The 18,827-nt window shown below is 42.4% G+C and overlaps 1 protein-coding gene across 2 annotated transcripts in view; it reads right to left on the bottom strand.

Annotated features, from left to right (window-relative positions):
- CHEK2 (checkpoint kinase 2) overlaps nucleotides 1-18,827 on the bottom strand; it is a 39,688-nt gene that overhangs the window by 9,478 nt on the left and 11,383 nt on the right. For both annotated transcript variants that reach the window (XM_060310032.1, XM_060310033.1), the window contains exons 5-11: nucleotides 18,606-18,753; nucleotides 15,623-15,713; nucleotides 12,876-12,984; nucleotides 9,994-10,047; nucleotides 3,926-3,987; nucleotides 2,304-2,403; nucleotides 554-640 (exon numbers count right to left, since the gene is read on the bottom strand). In XM_060310032.1, coding sequence (XP_060166015.1) covers nucleotides 554-640; nucleotides 2,304-2,403; nucleotides 3,926-3,987; nucleotides 9,994-10,047; nucleotides 12,876-12,984; nucleotides 15,623-15,713; nucleotides 18,606-18,753 — 651 coding nt within the window. The remainder of the gene's footprint in view (nucleotides 1-553; nucleotides 641-2,303; nucleotides 2,404-3,925; nucleotides 3,988-9,993; nucleotides 10,048-12,875; nucleotides 12,985-15,622; nucleotides 15,714-18,605; nucleotides 18,754-18,827) is intronic.

Raw genomic sequence — 18,827 nt, 5'->3', positions numbered from 1 at the left:
TTGTTTGGGTGGTTTTTTTTGGTTTTTTTTTTGCAGTACGTGGGCCTCTCACTGTTGTGGCCTCTCCCGTTGCGGAGCACAGGCTCCAGACGCGCAGGCTCAGCGGTCATGGCTCACGGGCCCAGCCGCTCCGCGGCATGTGGGATCTTCCTGGACCGGGGCACGAACCCATGTCCCCTGCATTGGCAGGCGGACTCTCAACCACTGCGCCACCAGGGAAGCCCTGTTTGGTTTTTTTTTAAATCAACAGAGGAATCTAAAATGAAGCCAGGATTGGGAAGTGCTGTTTTAAACAGAGGAAGACAGGGGATGTGTTTCTCCCATCTAGACCCCTACTTCCTCCCTCTGAAGATGAAAGTGGCTTATACACAATGGAGCTCAATAAATGCTCATTACATCTGGATTGGAGCAATACCATCTGATCTCTAAAAGAATTGCTAAAAGTGGGAAGGTCAAGTTCTCTACCTTTTTATGGTCCTACTTTTTACTTGATGAATTTAAAAAGTTTCTGAACAGAAATCTACTGGCCACATATAAAACATACATTTCTTACCTTTATAAGGCAGTCCTCTTTTTGAGATGAGAGTAGAACATTCTCTGGCTTTAAGTCCCGATGTATAATGCCATTTTCGTGAAGGTACTGCATAGAAAGACAGGCATGACCCTTAGATATATCGAGTAGTATGTGAGTAGAGAGAGAGAGAGAAAGAGAGAGACACACACACACACACTTTACAGCTGGATGAAACTGTAAGCCATGTTACTCACAACCATATTCCCCCAAATCATAGAAAACCACTGGATAAATGGATTAGTGTTTACAAATTTGTTTGTAAGAAACTCTTTAAGAAAGTAGAAAAATGGGGCTTCCCTGGTGGCGCAGTGGTTGAGAATCCGCCTGCAGATGCAGGGGGCGCGGGTTCGTGCCCCGGTATGGGAAGATCCCACATGCTGCAGAGCGGCTAGGCCCGTGAGCCATGGCCGCTGAGCCTGCGCATCCGGAGCCTGTGCTCCGCAACGGGAGAGGCCACAACAGTGAAAGGCCCGCATACCGCAAAAAAAAAAAGTAGAAAAATGAAAAAGGCAACTTATGACAGTAGACATTTTACTTCACTCTTCAAAATAATAACTATCCCTTCATATTGGCAGAAACAGAAGATGTCAATTTCAATAAAAAAATGTAAATGGATGATATAAAATATTATGAGACCATCTTAAACTATAAAAATTCCACCAAAATAGTACATTTGGTTATTCCATCCCTGAGAATATTTTTAAAGGGACTCTGTAAAGTACACATGTGTAGATTATCTGTTTGAACACCCAGAGTTAACATATTCCTTGATGCAAAGATTAGTCTTTGAAAACTATGGCTGAAATAGAATGGTGATATTTCTTTGTGTATTCATTTGTATATACTAAGTCATATTTCTTTAGGAAAAACAAGTTTCCCACATCCACTGATCTGTACTCAATTCATCTTAATATTCTTGGTATAATATAAGGTTGGGAACAAACCATTAAGAGAGTAAAGCACTGGTTAGGTATTTATGCGCTTCAATTTTCTCTGGATATCCCTCTGGCCTAGAGGAAAAATCCTCCAAGACACCTCCACTCATCTGGTGAAGCCCCCAGGGTGGGCACCCAGGTAGACCAGCCCCTGGAAAATCTCCCTCAATCCTCACCCAATGCAAGAGCTGCTCCCAGTCACTGCATCTCTTGCATACAGTATGTTCTCAAGGGAAGAGGCCTTGGCAGGGAATCGCCACAACCAAATCTGGGTTGAGAAAGGGTGATGTTCTCTGAAGCATGCAGGGTGCCATCAGCTGTTCCTCCACCCAACACTTGCCCCGAATATTGAAGAGAAGGCAGAGCATGCCCTGCCCGCGTGCCTGCTACAGTTAACAAGATACTACATGTGTAAGAAACCCCTAGCACTGTGCCACGGGGTGTGATCTGTCCTCATACCTGCCCAGCTCCCCCCTTGAGGTAAGGGGGATTTTTGCAGGGATCAGGCAGCAGTAGAGATCCCTTCCCCTCCAGGAATACCTCCAAGCTAAAGAGAGGCCATGTGGGAATATGTTTATTTCTTTAACTTCGTTTTTTTTTTACTCTCTTAAGCCTCACAGCAAGAGCTTTCTCATCTGAGTCAAAGGGGTAGGATGTTTTTGCCAAGAATGGAACAACCCACACACACACTCTGTTCTCTGGGTTTTTATCCCTGGTCCCTCATCTTCTGCCTAACTGGGAGAGTAACACTTAAAAGAAAGTACACTCTCAAAAGCAGCAAGGGCTTCTCTTACCTGCACAGCCAGGAGCATCTGGTAAAAATAGAGTTTGCATGTAGCTTCTTTCAGGCGCTTATTTCCCACCACCCTATCAAACAGCTCTCCTCCTTCCATCCTGAAACACACAGGCAAAGCAGGGGGTTCATTCCTGGAGGGAAACTCACTTGGAAGGAAGAGAATAACACAAACAAAGCAAACTCATTAAGACAAGCAAAGTGTTCATTCGCTCGACTCCCATTTGTAAAAGCAGTAAGGTAATAAGCCTCGTCCACAACAAAGATGTGCCCATTGGAAACTAAGGAACAAGGAAAGATGGAGGAAGAGCACGGTGGGAATTGCAGACGCTTGGGGAGCTTTTAAAAAATCTGATGCAGTAGATCAGAGGTGGGACCCAGGAGTCTGCATTTTTATTGTGCACCCCAGGTGGTTCTGAGATTGGTGTAGAGGAGAAAGCAGGAACCTACAATCAACTGGGGTCTGAAGCCCAGCTCTACCACTTCCCAGCTGTGGGACTTTGGGCAAGTTACACAACCTCTCTGAGCTTGTTTCTATCTCCTCAAAAAATGGGGATAAAATCCCACCTACCTTGATGGCTGTTGTAAAAATTAAGAGATAACTGATGTAGGTAAAGCACCTGGCACAGTGGAGATGCTTGGCAAGATTATTCAATCCCTCTGCAATTCAGTTCTCATTTCTGTAAAGTGGACCCAAAAACAGTAACTCACCAATAACTTGTAAGTAATCTGGATGACAGGAAAGTTAAATGAGTCAATCCCTGTGATGTGCTTAGAGCAGGACTTGGCTCATATTAAGTGCTTAATTAGTATCAGTTACTGTTATTGTATTACTATTACTATTATTATTAAAATGTTTTAACTAGATCCAGTCAAATAACAATCTCCTATTTCATAGCAACAGATATTCCCTTAAGTACAAGGGCTGTCCAGTCTGTCCTAGTGCTATGACTGGGGCTGCTATTTACTCTATAATCTTAATGGTCAGCCAGCATAGCCACTGTTTCCCGCTCAGGAGTAAAGCCTTGTCTCTCTGCCATGACAGCCACTCCCAGAAACACTGCACATTTATGCAGAACGAACATCAAAACAGGTCTCTCCAGGAATGAGACAGGAAATTATTTTAATCACACCAAATAAACCTGCAAGAAAACCAGCACCTGAAAGATACTCAGGTGTCACCATGCAACCTGGTACTATGATCCCAAGCAGCAAGGGCCACCCAGGCCAGTTATTTCAGAGTAATAATATGTACCTGTGTTCGAGCACCTAGTGTGCCAGGTGCTCTGCTGGGGGATTTCCAGCCCTCACAGCATTTGAACCTTATGCATCTGTGCCTGGGGTTATCATTATTACCCCAATTTAACACAGGGAATATGAGACTCAGAGAGGTGAAGTAAACTAACCCATGGGTAGACAATCAGTCACCAGCAGAGTAAGATTCAAACACAAGCCTCAGATCCACATGCCTTTGGACACACTAGAGGGATTTCAGAATTGATACTAACCCCCCACCACATACATACACTGAGGGTCCCCAGGATGGATAAATGCAAGCCACCATTAGGCTCTTTGGTGGCTTATAAACGTTTAAATGGAAACAAAAAAAAGTTTACTACTCACAATTCCAAAACAATATAATAATCTTCGGCATCAAAAAAGTCTTTAATCTTGATGATACAAGGCTAAAAGGGGAAAAAAGAGGAAAAGTAGTGAGAAGCTCCCCAAGAGGAAAACCCCAAGAGCAGAACTCAGGACATCCACCCAAGGGGTCAAGGAGGCCCAGACCAGGCCTCTGGCCCCCTGCCTCGGTACACTTTGAATTCCACGCACAGGGGAAGGCAGAACACAGCACAGCTGGCTCCTGAGTGAGAAAATACAAGAAACTCTCCACCCCATCAAGCTGGTAAGAGAGCAGTTCACGCTTTGTATACAAGGCTGGTGCCAAGGAAGGGAGGCCAGTCTCCTCCCAGCCTTCCTCCTCACTGACCCCCAAGCACAAGGACTCGAGGACACCTAAGGAACCTGGGAGCCTAGCAGGTAGCATGAATAAAGGGAGCAGGCCAGGTGGGGAGCCCAGCCATCCTGCCAGACAGCAGGGCTATACAGCTCCAAGCAACTGGCACCACAGGGCACCCCATGTGAAAAGATCCTCCATTTTCCAATAGAAGAGGGAAATTCCAGTTTCATTCGAACTCTACAGCACATCTGTGGGGTGGAGGAGAGAGACACACACACACATCTTTGGCTCATAGTTTGTGACCTCTGATCAATGCTGGGTGCATTTGCTGAAGAACAACAGAGACTAGTATTGTACAGTTTAAAATGCATATTTAATAGAATGATTTTATACTTGGAAAGCACACCTATTGTTTTCATAGTACAAATGACTGACAGTAAAGCTAGTGGTCGGGGTAGAAAAATGATGTGGTGAGTATCTATTAGGGACATACACTCCCACCCAGCAGAGAAGAGGGTTGTGGTTATGTCTGAATTAAAGGGAAGGGCTTCCCTGGTGGCGCAATAGTTAAGAATCCACCTTCTCATGCAGGGGACATGGATTCAAGCCCTGGTCCGGGAAGATCCCACATGCCGTGGAGCAACTAAGCCCGTGTGCCACAACTGCTGAGCCTGCGCTCTAGAGCCCACGTGCCACGACTCCTGAAGCCCATGTGCCTAGAGCCCATGCTCCGCAACAAAAGAAGCCACCGCAATGAGAAGCCCGCGCACCGCAACAAAGAGTAGCCCCCACTCGCCACAACTAGAGAAAGCCCACGCGCAGCAACAAAGACCCAACGTGGCCAAAAGTAAATAAATAAATTTATAAAAAAAAAAAGAATTAAAGAGAAGAGAGCTGTAAGATTTTTACTTATTTATTTATTTATTTTTGGTCACAACCTACAGCATGTGGGATCTTAGTTCCCCAACCAGGGATCAAACCCGTGCCCCCTGCATTGGCAGCACAGAGTCTTAACCACTGGACCGCCAGGCAAGTCCCATAAGATTTTTAGATTTTAGATTAAAAAGAATAGCAAAACCTGCCAGAGTGATCTTGCTACAAAGCAAATTTCATCACTTCCATCGCTGATTAAAATCCTCCAAGTAGGGACTTCCCTGGTGGTCCAGTGGTAAAGAATCTACCTTACAATGGCAGGGGACACAGGTTCGATCCCTGGTAGGGGAACTAAGATCCCACATACTGTGGGGCAACTAAGCCCGCACGTCCCAACTACTGAGCTCAAGCACCTCAACGAGAGAGCCTGTGTGCCGCAAACTAGAGCCCATGCGCCGGAATGAAACATCCCGCACACCTCAGCAAAGATCCCACGTGCCACAACTAAGACCTGATGCAGCCAAACATAAATTAAATAAATAAATAATAAATAAATCTTAAAGAAAAAAATCCTCCAAGTGGTATCTCCCCATGATGAACTGTTAGACAGTGGTGAATGAATGCCCCACAGCCTCCCCAGCACAATGGATCTTGGAAATACAATGCCGAGTGGAAAAGGCAAGAGTGGAAAAGGCAAGTCTCGACAGACATCAAAGAGTATGAGGTAAATTTAATTGTATGGGCAAAGTTTTTGTTGTTAAATTAATGGTGAGTTCAAAGGTGTTCACTTTATTGGTTTGCTTTATAATTTACACTTATTTTACACATGTCAAATATTATATAATTTTAAATTACTTAAAGGAAGAAAGAGAGAAGAGTGAGGAGGAGGAAAGGAAGGGAGGAAGACAAGAAAAAAGAAATCCTTTAGCACCTTGCTGCCTAGAGGCTAAATTCCAACTTCTCAGCAGGGATTAGCAAGCCCTTCAAGACCCAGCCTCGTCCTGTCCCCACCCACCACCCCAGCCTCATCTCCTGCGACCTGTCCCAGAAATCCTCCTTTCCAGGCCACAAAACTCCCGGCCCACCTCAGATTCTCTCCCTGTGTCACACTTTTGCTCACACTACCCTCTAGGCCTGGTGACCCAGCCTTCTGGAACACTTGGCCTCAGGCATCAAGCCCCATCTCAAATGTCCCCCTTGGAATTGAGATCCACACTTCCTGCAGTGGCTCTAATCCGTGTTGCCCCACGAGGAAACTGACACCCACCACAAGTCTCCTTTCACTGCATGGGCTGAGTCAAGTCTTACTTACCTTTCTGAGACCAACACTCAGCAGAGCAGCTGGCACACAGGAGACACCCATATGCTGCCCAGATTAATACCATCAACATCAATAACAGACACACCACCCACTGAGCGTGAGCCCTGCCAGCCACGTTTTGGTCATGGAATAAACAGCCATGGGGTCAGGCTGAGAGCAAACCATTTCCACCTCTCCTTACCTATGATCATATCATAGTATACTTGGCTCTGCATGACCATTTGTTATTGTCACAATAATGGAAACACTGAATATGCACTGTAGTATTACATTAAGAGGAACAGAAAGGAAAGGAGAGCTGAAATTCTCATATAACAGGAAGGCAATGAGCTATTATCATTAATAAACCAAGAGAGAGCAGTTTATGTGTATTATGTAGAAATACAGAGGTAAATTATTTAAAAATCACCCCGATGTTCACTGCAGCACTATTTACAATACCCAGGACATGGAAGCAACCTAAATGTCCACCAACAGAGGAATGGATAAAGAAGATGTGGTACATATATATACAATGGAATATTACCCAGCCATAAAAAGGAATGAAATAGTGCCATTTGCAGAGATGTGGATGGACCTAGAGACTGTCATACAGAGTGAAGAAAGTCAGAAAGAGAAAGATAAATATCGTATAATATTGCTTATATGTGAAATCTAGAGAAATGGTACAGGTGAACTTATTTGCAAAGCAGAAATAGACTCACAGATGTAGAGAACAAACTTATGGTTAGCAAGGCGGGACGGGGAGGATGGGATGAATTGGGACTGACATACATACACTATTATGTATGACATAACTAATGAGAACCTACTGTAGAGCACAGGGAACTCTACTTAATGCTCTGTGGTGACCTAAACGGAAAGGAAATCTAAAAAAGAGTGGATATATATACGTATAACTGATTCACTTTGCTGCACAGCAGAAACTAACATAACATTGTAAAGCAACTATACTCCAAAAAAAATTAATTTTTAAAAAATTCTTAAAAAAAAAAAAGCTGAGGGCTTCCCTGGTGGCTCAGTGGTTGAGAGTCCGCCTGCCGATGCGGGGGACATAGGTTCATGGCCCGGTCTGGGAGGATCCCACATGCCACGGAGCAGCTGGGTCCGTGAGCCATGGCCGCTAAGCCTGCGTGTCTGGGGTCTGTGCTCCGCAACGGGAGAGGCCATAACAGTGACAGGCCCGCGTACCGCTAAAAAAAAAAAATGCTGCAAGAGTTTTAAAATGCAGGGAGGGAGATGCATGTGATATTTTGATAAAATGAAAAGCAGAAGAAAAGACACACACATGGAAAAGGAATAGGAGATGAGAGGAAGGAATGGAAACTGCTTGGTCTGCTTGGCTTCATCACTGGCAGTGCCCTTCTGGGAATGGGTGGGGCTGGGAGCTGACAGAGCAAGAACAGGCCCCCACTAGATGGAGCCATCATGGGCTGTCTCCAGTCCCCACTATCTCCAGGGCCATGGGCTGCAGCTGTCATAGCTGAAAGTGTCTCTCAGAAACCAGAAGCCACCAACCCAGACCCTCCACTTAGGTCCTACAGGGCAAAGGGTAGGGAATTACTGATCACTGTCATTCCCCTAGTGTGTTCCCTGTGCTGAACCTTTATGAACACATCTCATTCAAGTCTCACACTGACCTTTGAGGTAAGTATCCTACTGTCTCCACTGTACAGATGAGGAAATAGAGGCTCTGCAAAGTGAAATGACATGCTTAGAGCAAGGATGGGAACCCAGGTCTGTCTTCCCACTACACTGAAGCCACATAAGAGGAGGGATGACCAAGTCCGTCTGTGCTCACTGCCCGGAGCCTAGAAAACAGGCTGGCACAACAAACATTTGACAATTGATAAATCAACACCGGACTCCAAAGGCCAGGGTCTATTGGACTCTGCTAGGCTCTACTCATTGTCCCCAAACATCAAAACATACTCATGAGCCCATCTTTGTCCCCAAAGATGTCCCCAAACATCAAAATGCACTCATGAGCCCATCTTTAATTCCCAAGGGCTTTCAAGTACCCCTGTAAATTGCCAACAAATACCTCCAAAGATCTCTTTTAGGGTTTTAAATTCCTCTCCTCTGAAGCGGACACTGGATTTGTATAAATGTTACGTTTGGGGATCTTCTGACATCAGAGAAAATTCTCTGAGGATTCTAAGTGTTTATCTTTGGGGGATGTTTGAAGCAACACCACCCCAGAAAATTAGAGGGCTCCTCTCTTTAACAAGATTCCAGATCCCATGGAAAAAGGAGGTGAATGCAGGGAAGAGGAAGAAGTTGCAAGGGCATTAGAAGAAAGTCAAGCAGGAAGGTCAGCCACTCACATTCTTATGGGTTTTCAGATCCATCACGAGTTCTAAAGGAAGCTATTGAATTACTGTGTCCCTGTGATGTTGTTCTTAGTTTCTATTTGCTGTTAGGACGGTCTGAGCAGGTCAGAGAAGGGAGAAGAAACCTTTTGTTGTTTGGAGGTTAAGAACCAGAATCAGACAATCCTTAGCTGGACAGACTGAAGGTTTCATTTCAAGTTTAACTCCAGTGCCTACCTAGCTCAGGACTGCATGGGGGCCCATGAATTAATGACAAAACAGAAAGAATAAAAAGGAAGATGGGATCAGTCCCACTAGTACAACTTTCTCTTCTCACATCTTTAGGTTCTTTCCATTGAGACAAGGTCATCACTGCACAAAAAAGACAAGAACTATTTATACTCAATGAGGCCACAGGCACCGTTTAATCATCCAGGATGTTGTCGTACTTATTGGATACCCCTGGATTCATTTGATTTATTCCAACTGAGGTGAATGGAAATCGGCACCATCAAGAGGTATTTAGAGTTGTGAAAATTTCAGGTATAACTAAACAAAATGTATCAAATGAGCATTGTCTCCACAAACATAATCAGTTGATCAAGCACCCATAAGACATTATATTTAGGAGACTTACTGTGTCTTTTGGTCCAGAACTAACTCAGTGGAAATATCACATAATTGTTTAATCATAAAAATCTTTATAAAGTATTGTCCTTTCACGGGGAGGGGGAAGGGTAAGCTGGGACAAAGTAAGAGAGTGGCATAGACAATATATACACTACCAAATGTAAAACAGATAGCTAGTGGGAAGCAGCCGCATAGCACAGGGAGATCAGCTCAGTGCTTTGTGACCACCTAGAGGGCTGGGATAGGGAGGGTGGGAGGGAGACGCAACAGGGAGGGGATATGGGGATATATGTATATGTATAGCTGATTCACTTTGTTATACAGCAGAAACTAACAGAACATTGGAAAACAATTATACTCTAATAAAGATGTTAAAAAAAAAAGTATTGTCCTTTCAAAATTTCAGAGTAAAGCTCTTCCCAGCTAAATGATAGCTAAACGCATGCATGCATACACACACAAACACACACGTACACACACACAATTAAGGAACCCAGGTTAATACTAGCTTTATTACACTGAAGTGCTTTGCACTCTCCCCATATTTTGACATAAATGAATTTAAGTATGGGTCATTTTTTATGGCAGTACTTACATGATTTAGTTTTTTCAAAATTTCTATTTCTGTTTCAACATTGAGTGCTGGATCCTTTGAAAAAAAAATAACATTAGAGTTTATTAGTAATAATGATAACCAATATTCAGAAAATATTTACAGTTCAATTTAGCTGAGTAAAGGCTGCCTGGACTTCCCTGGTGGCGCAGTGGTTACGAATCTGCCTGCCGGGGCTTCCCTGGTGGCGCAGTGGTTAAGAATCCACCTGCCAATGAAGGGGACACGGCTTCAAGCCCTGGTCCAGGAAGATCTCACATGCCGCGGAGCAACTAAGCCTGTGCGCCACAACTACTGAACCTGCGCCCTAGAGCCCGAGAGCCACAACTACTGAAGCCCTCATGCCTAGAGCCCGTGCTCTGCAACAAGAGAAGCCACCACAATGAGAAGCCCGCGCACCGCAACGAACATAGCCCCCACTCACCACAACTAGAGAAAGCCCGCGCACAGCAACAAAGACCCAATAGAGCCAAAAATAAAAACAAATAAATAAATAAATTTATTAAAAAAAAAAAAAAAAGAGGGCTTCCCTGGTGGCGCAGTGGTTGAGAGTCTGCCTGCCGAGGCAGGAGACACGGGTTCGTGCCCCGGTCCAGGAAGATCCCACATGCTGCAGAGCGGCTGGGCCCGTGAACCATGGCCGCTGAGCCTGTGCGTCCGGAGCCTGTGCTCCGCAATGTGAGAGGCCACAACAGTGAGAGGCCCGTGTACCACAAAAAAAAAAAGAACCTGCCTGCCAATGCGGGGTACATGGGTTTGAGCCCTGGTCCAGGAAGATCCCACATGCCGCGGAGCAACTAAGCCCGTGCGCCACAACTACTGAGCCTGTGCTCTAGAGCCCGCGAGCCACAACTACTGAGCCTTCACGCCACAACTACTGAAGCCCGCCTGCCTAGAGCCCATGCTCCTCAACAGGAGAAGCCACCGCAATGAGAAGCCCACGCACCACAATTAAGAGTAACCCCTGCTCGCCACAACTAGAAAAAGCCCTCGCGCAGCAACGAAGACCCAACGTAGCCAAAACTAAATTAATTAATTAATTGATTTAAAAAAAAAAAAAAAGGCTGCCTGAGTTCCAAAGTCACCACTATTCATACAGAGAAATCAAGGCACAGAGGTGGATGAATTACACAACTCACCTAAAATCACCCTACAAAATGCTTGGCAAATAGTAAGCATTCAATAAGACCAGGCTCTATGCCAAGCTCTTTATTTAAATGGGTCATCTCACGTAAGCCTCATAATCCAAGGGAACTGGGTTCTAAAAGTATCCCAGTTTCACAGATGGAACAACTGAGGCTCAGAGAAAGGAAGCCACTTGCTGCAGTTCCCACAACCAGAAACAAAGTGTGTTTCCACTGTTCTCACACTGACCTGGTAAGCTCTTCTTGTCTCATCAACTGAGGAATTGCTTACATTCATAAAAATGATACAACAAACAAAAACCATAGACAAGAAGGTATTCAATTAAAATGTGTAAAGAAAACGTCAAGTCACAGTTCTAATAATAGAGCAGACCCAGGTTCCAATTTCAAGTGCAAGCTGAGATATTTACTGAGACTCTAAGGAGAGGAGGCTTCAGGGTAGCGAAGTTGCTCTCTGTTACAATTCCAAAAGGATGACTCGAGTTACTCAACCTCACGGGCTACACCCTCCACAAGCAAAGAGGATATAGAATTACATATTTATGTAAAATGGACTTCAGCGAAGAAACCCAGATGTTTAATTTTAAAAACCTGCCTCTTCCTGTAAGCCGGTAAACTTATTACCAAATCCGGGTGTACTCTGATGATGGAGAGGTCTAAAGAGTCCGATAGGATTTGAAAGATGAAATTAAGAAGTAAAATTGTGCTCCAAGTCATTAAGAATCTGGTAGGTTATTTTCTTCCCCCCAAAATGGGAAACAAATCCAGAATCACAGGGGAAAGATCTATAACAATGTGAACACTGAAAGGAAATTCCTCTTGCTGTGTGAGAATGGCATTGTCTAGGGAGAAAAAAAAAAAGAAATTGATCTTTAAAGAATGTTAGAGTATAATAGCCAGAAACAGCTGGCCACAAAGGAAAACGTGATTAGAGGCTATGTTTTACATTACTTTGTTGGGTCATGTGTTGAAAGACAAATACACTTGGCCACTTCAGCAACGCATAAGCGTGTATTACAGAAAATGTAATAAAATGAATGGTTACCATATAAAGAGACTATTAAAATAATTTAATTAAGATTTTTAAAAATCTATAAACATGAAGGTATTCATTGCCACGTTATCAGGAAGAGCAAAGAATTAGAAATTACCTAAATGACCTAATTTATCTAAATGATCAACCAGAGAAATGGTTGAATAAATTATGATAAAATTGGTGAAACAGAGACTCGATCATCAAAAAGGATATATTAGGGAAAAGTATATATATTAATGTTTATGTGAAAAAGCAAAATTGTATACACAATATGATCTCAACCATCTAGAAATAGAAATTCATAGGAACAAAGACTAGAAGGAAGGAGAAAACTGAAAACAGCTGTGGGGTTACAGTGGTGGGGATATGGCTGGATTTTTTTTTTTTCCTAATTTCCTTTCATTTATTGTAAAAACAGTTTTGTAACAACTTGGAAGGGGAAAAAAAAGCAAAAACAAGTTCCTGCTATGTGTATTATAATGTATAACCAAATATTTTTGGAACCAAATTATCCATAAGTAAGTGTTTAGATTAGTTGAATATACTCAAAAATTTTCAATGTTCTTTGATAAAAATTCTGAGCAATAAATCCTTCCTGACATTGAAAATCACCACTCTAAAATTATTTGGGGAAGGTAAGAAGTGTTAAGAATGACCAAACAGCCACAAACAAGGGTACTTACTGCCTCTCTCTCGGAGCCAATAGCAAACTTCCTTTTGCTGATGATCTTTATGGCTACTTTCTTACACGTCTTCCTCTCGAAAGCTAGCTTCACCTCACCACAGGCGCCACTACAGGGAAAAACACAGCAAGTGACGTGACTGTCAAAATGTTTTTAATCCTGAGACCCACCACTCCTGAACTGGCCTCAACCATTTCGAGTTAAAGACAGCTCATTGTCTCTGTTTTCAGAAACCTCACCAGTGTAAAATGTCAAAGGCATAAGTGAATAGGGACCATCCAGCAACACTGAGTCAGCTCCAAATGCCACTTTTTGAGCTGAGTCATATAGACTTAGGTCTTGCTGTCACTCCAGACTGTGAAACTCTCAGAAAGACACTAAGAACAAATCAGAGAGAAATGATTTATCCCAGGGGCCAGAGAAAGACCAAATACAACCAAGTCCAAGTTAAAAATGAGTGCCTGAAACAAGTAATAGTAAACAGCAACTGCAAATGAATTACTTTCACTGATCCATTTCTCTTCTTTCTTATCCTCTGTCTTCAAAGGAAGTGCGTAAGCAGTTGATGCCATGAATTGCACCCAAAATAAAACCACAATACATAAGAAACCAAAAGTGCACCATGAATCTGCTTGCAGCAAGCTCCTGAAGATTTGCAATTAATTGGGATGCTAAAATGGAGGAGGACTGCTACCCAGGATGACACCCAGTACAGTTAATCAAGCATCAGTCACCCATTACCTGCCGCAAGTAGACTTTTCTAACCACTGTGGGTTGGGGGATGGGGTGAGGGGGTGGCCAAGACATCTTTTTTACTATGTATTGTGTATATACATAACAAAATTTGCCACTGTGATCATTCTTTTTTGTCAATCCTATTAACATGAACAAAAATCGCATTTTATTTTTTTTGTTTTTGTTTTGTGGGGTTTTTTTTTTGCTTTATCTTAAAGATTCTTTTTTTTTTTAATTGGTGTATAGTTGCTTTACATGCCATTATAATCATTTTAAAGTGTACAATTCAGTGGCATTAAGTACATCCACAATGTTGTGCAGCCACCACCTCTATCCAGTTCTGGAAATTTTTCATCAGCACAAATGGAAACCCCAAACCCATTAAGTGTTCACTCTCCTTTTTCCCTGCCCCCAGCCCCTGGCAACCTCTAATCTGCTTTCTCTCTCTATGGATTTGCCTGCTCAGAATATCTCACATCAGTGGAATCATACACTATGTGGTCTTTTGTGTCTGACTTCTTTCACTTGGAATGTTTTGAAGGTTCACCCATGCGGTAGCATGTATCAGTATTCCATTCCTTTTTATAGCTAAATAATAGCCCATTTTATGGATATATCACATTTTGTGTATCCATTCTTTTGTTGATGGACACTTAGGTTGTTCCCACCTTTTCGCTACTGTGAATAGAGCTGCAGTGAACTGTCCGTGCACAAGTTTTTGTTGAACATCTGTTTTCAGTCTGGGGGGTATATACCTAACAAGGGGAATTACTGCGTCATATGGTAATTGTTTAACTTTTTGAGAAAACATCAAACTATTTCCCACAGTGGCTGCACCATTTTACATTCCCAACAGCAGTGCATAAGGGTGCCAATTTCTCTGCATCCTCACAAACACATGTCACTTTCCATCTCTTTATTATGGCCATCCTAATGGGTGTGAAGCAGCATCTCATTGTGGTTTTGATTTGCACTTCCCTAATGACTAATGATGCTGAGTATCTTCTCAAGTGGTTTTTGGCCATTTCTGTATCTTCTTTGGAGAAATGTCCTTTGCCCATTTTTAAATTGGGTTACCTTTTTGTTGTTGAGTTGTAAAAGTTCTTTATTCTAAATACTAGATTCTTATCAGATATATCATTTGCAGTATTTTCTCTCATTTTATGGCTTGCGTTTCACTCTCTTGATAGTGTCTTTTGAGGCAAAAGTTTTAAAATTTGACGAAGTCTAATTTTTCTATTTTTTTCTTTCGTTGCTTGCGCTTTCGGTGCCGTTTAAGAAACCACTGCTGGGACGTCCCTGGTGGTGCAGTGGTTAAGAATCCGCCTGCCAATGCAGGGGACATGGTTTGGAGCCCTGGCCTGGGAAGATCCCACATGCTGCAGAGCAACTAAGCCCATGCGCCACAACTACTGAGCCTGCGTTCTAGAGCCCGTGAGCCACAACTACTGAGCCCACATGCTACAACTACTGAAGCCCTCACACCTAGAGCCCGTGCTCCTCAATAAGAGAAGCCACCTCAATGAGAAGCCCACACACCGCAATGAAGAGCAGCACCTCCTTGCTGCAACTAGAGAAAGCCTGTGTGCAGCAACAAAGACCCAACGCAGACAAAGATAAGATAAAATTAAAAAAAAAAAAAAAAAGAAATGCAGTAAATGTTTCTTTATGGAAGGTAATGAAAATGTTCTAAAATTGATTGTGGTAAAGGCTTCACAGCTCTGTGAATATACTAAAAACCACTGAACTATATATTTTTTAATGGGTGAATTGTATGGTATGCAAGTTATATCTCAATAAAACTGCTTTTAAAAAGTTATCACCAATAAAATTTATAAAGGAAAACTACTCAACTGATCATTATAAGTCAATAACATATCTATCACAAATAAGTACCCTACAAATGTTATGAATACATAATGAATGCCATAAAACCAGGAACAAAAAACTAACCAATGACAAAAGTTTAGAAAGAAATTAAGTGCAAGTTCCATTAAGAAAAAAAAAATTACCTTCCAAGAGTTTTGGACATGATGTATTCGTCTCTTAATTCCTTGGGATAAACTGACTGATCATCTACAGTCAGATCAAAAAATACAAAAACTAAGGAAAAAATGGCAGAAATAGGTCTCATTAATCCATTTGATAAAGAAAAGATAAATGGTCCTATAACTTAGTAAACATATGGAATATAAGACAATCGTTCTTAATTCCATTTAACATCTAACACCAAAGAAATCATTTAGCTAGGCTAATGCATGTCGTGAAACCCTTGAAAAATGATGACAGACAAGCTTCATTCCACAATGGAAACACACAGCATCATTCTCACTATAATGCAGGAAACTCATACATAAATGCTATTCTTATTCTTTGACCTCAGAACAGTTATCAATTGCTCAGGCCCAGAAGCAAAAGGCAATTAGTTTGAATCTAGAAAATATGTTCTAGGCAAGTAAATATCCCAAAAGAATCAAGCCAGAGGTCACATACTAGTATTATCTTCTCTCAACCATTGCTACCTTTACCTAGCTGGTATTTTATAGTGCAAGCCACCTTGAACTTACTTGTAAAATTAACTAAATAACACTTTCCAAAAAAATCCCCTTTATTTCTTCATTATTCGGCCTGTAACTCAGAAAAAGAAAACCAAAAAACTGCTCATTTCATAATTTAACCATCCATTGGGCCAAACCTGCAATCAGTTATCAAACATTCCAGTTCTACAAAGTGGTAAATTTTCTACTGCCTATAATATCTGGAAAGAGTGAAATTTGTTAAGACCCTTGAGTTTCTCAGATTTCAGGTGATGGGTCTTGACCTCCCTGGAGTAACCTAGAAATCCAGTCTCTGGCATTTAAATCTGAACCAGCTCAGCATGCTTCAATCCAGGCTGGTCCCCAAAGGCAGACAGCTGCCTAATGAATGAGACCTGCTGGCTACCTAGGATACAACCGTTCCTCCCTGCTTATTGATACTGATGAACCCAGATGTTACAGTGACACTTGAGAATCAGGGAATTTGAGGGGCTCTGGAGATGTATTTTCCCAAGTGTCGAGGTCTACTTCAGGGGCTGTAAACTCAGTTGCCTACACAAGCCAGGAAGGTCATACACACAGGTAAGGCTGGAGTGAGTGTAAGATATGGAGCAGTGGAGACTTGAACAGGAAAACATCATCCATCTAAAGGAGGAAGTCTCTACTTAGCACCTGCAAATCCTCAAATTAGGGATAATATGCTCAAGTATGGCCAGATATTCCATCTTCTCAAAGAAAACTGGATTTTCATATTAAAGCACAAAACATCAGCAAAGGCCTAAAATAATGTCAATAGGCTGAATCAGTCTGCAGAGTACCAGTTTTGTTTTGTTTTGGTTTGGTTTTGTGGTACACAGGCCTCTCACTGTTGTGGCCTCTCCCATTGTGGAGCACAGGCTCCGGACACGCAGGCTCAGCGGCCATGGCTCACGGGCCCAGCCGCTCCACGGCATGTGGGATCTTCCCGGACCGGGGCACGAACCCATGTCCCCTGCATCGGCAGGCGGACTCTCAACCACTGCGCCACCAGGGAAGCCCCAGAGTACCAGTTTGATCGATTTCCATCACGGCCAGCTTCAGATCACATAACACTTTTGTTCAAATAAGAAAAGGTGCCCTTCAGATAGAACAATTAGAAAAAGATGGCACACCACTTGTCAAGTAGAGGACAGGCCACATTTCAGCAACCAGTTGCCCACCTCAACCAGGTGCTCACAAACAGCAAAAGCCTGTGCAGCTGTCCTGACTATAATTATCAGACAGGAAATAAAAGTTAGAAAACAGGAGAAACTAAGGCAATCATAAAATGTACTACAGGATGTCCAGAATAGCCATAATTCTGAGTTGCCAGTCTGAAGACTGGTTGCATGAGAATCACCTGGGCAGGATTTTTTAAATCCCTGGAACTAGTGGATCAGGATTTATGGGACAGTGCCTCTGGGAATCTATATTTTTAAGGTGTTATCCACACAAACACATACCATTCCAAGCCACTCAACTCTCCGATAGTTTTGGGAAGTTGTGAGTTTTTTTTTCAAATTAAAGAAACGAGAGTATTCCTCGTGTCCAAGATTTCAAAATCACTGTGAGCTATATTTAATTCTGTAGGTTGTTTTTATTCACACCAAATGACAACTGTTCATTTTAGATGTGATATTCAAGAAGTTTTAGGAATAAATGCTTATAAAATACTACCTGATAATGATGATAAACATCTCCACTTTCAAAGGATAACCACGTCATATTTAAGAAGGTGGAAGGTCTAAATTGAGATTGTTACAGAAAAACCCATAGCCTAATGCCGGGTTATATATAATAGTTCAATAAATATATGCAGAAATTAATGACCGAAAGGAATAAAGAAAGGGAAGAATAAGGAAGGAAGAGAAAAAGAGGGGGAAGGGATGAACTAATGGCCTAAAATAACAACTCATAGATAGCTAAGACAGATGTGATAAAAGTGAATCAATTAATGAATGATAACTAAGCAAAATGATAATTTAAAGCATATGGCTTTAAATAAAACTAATCAAACCAATTAAACCTTAGAAAATCTGTCTTGATAGAACTTTTGATTGTTAAAAAATGCAACTAGGGGGCTTCCCTGGTGGCACAGTGGTTGAGAGTCCGCCTGCCGATGCAGGGGACACGGGTTCATACCCCAGTCCGGGAAGATCCCACATGCCGTGGAGTGACTGGGCCCGTGAGCCATGGCTGCTGAGCCTGCGCGTCCAGAGCCTGCACATCTGGAGACTGTGCTCCGCAACGGGAGAGGCCACAGAAGTGAGAAGCCCGTGTATTGGAAAAAAAAAAAAAAAATGCAACTAGGATTGAGGTGAATCTTGAATACTAACCTACTTACTTTATGTACCTAACCATACTCTGAAAAGGACACAATGTCATTTTTCCTTTTATACAGGAAGAAAAAATTCCAGTAACCAGAAGACAATAATATTACCTTTATTACTCCATACTGAAAGTGCAATTTCAGAATTGTTATTCAAAGGAAGGCGTCTTCCTTTCCCTACAAGATCTTTATTTACAAAGGTTCCATTCCCACTGTGATCTTCTATGTAGGCGATGTAAGAGTTTTTAGGACCCATTTCCTAAAACAGAAAACATTTTATTTCAAAGTTTTACTGGTGGAGTGTTTCAGTGGGGAGACAACTAAGAGTGATGT

Source organism: Globicephala melas, chromosome 13 (genome assembly GCF_963455315.2).
Source record: "Globicephala melas chromosome 13, mGloMel1.2, whole genome shotgun sequence".
NCBI classification, from domain to species: domain Eukaryota; kingdom Metazoa; phylum Chordata; class Mammalia; order Artiodactyla; family Delphinidae; genus Globicephala; species Globicephala melas.
This window is presented reverse-complemented; position numbering and strand designations above follow the sequence as displayed.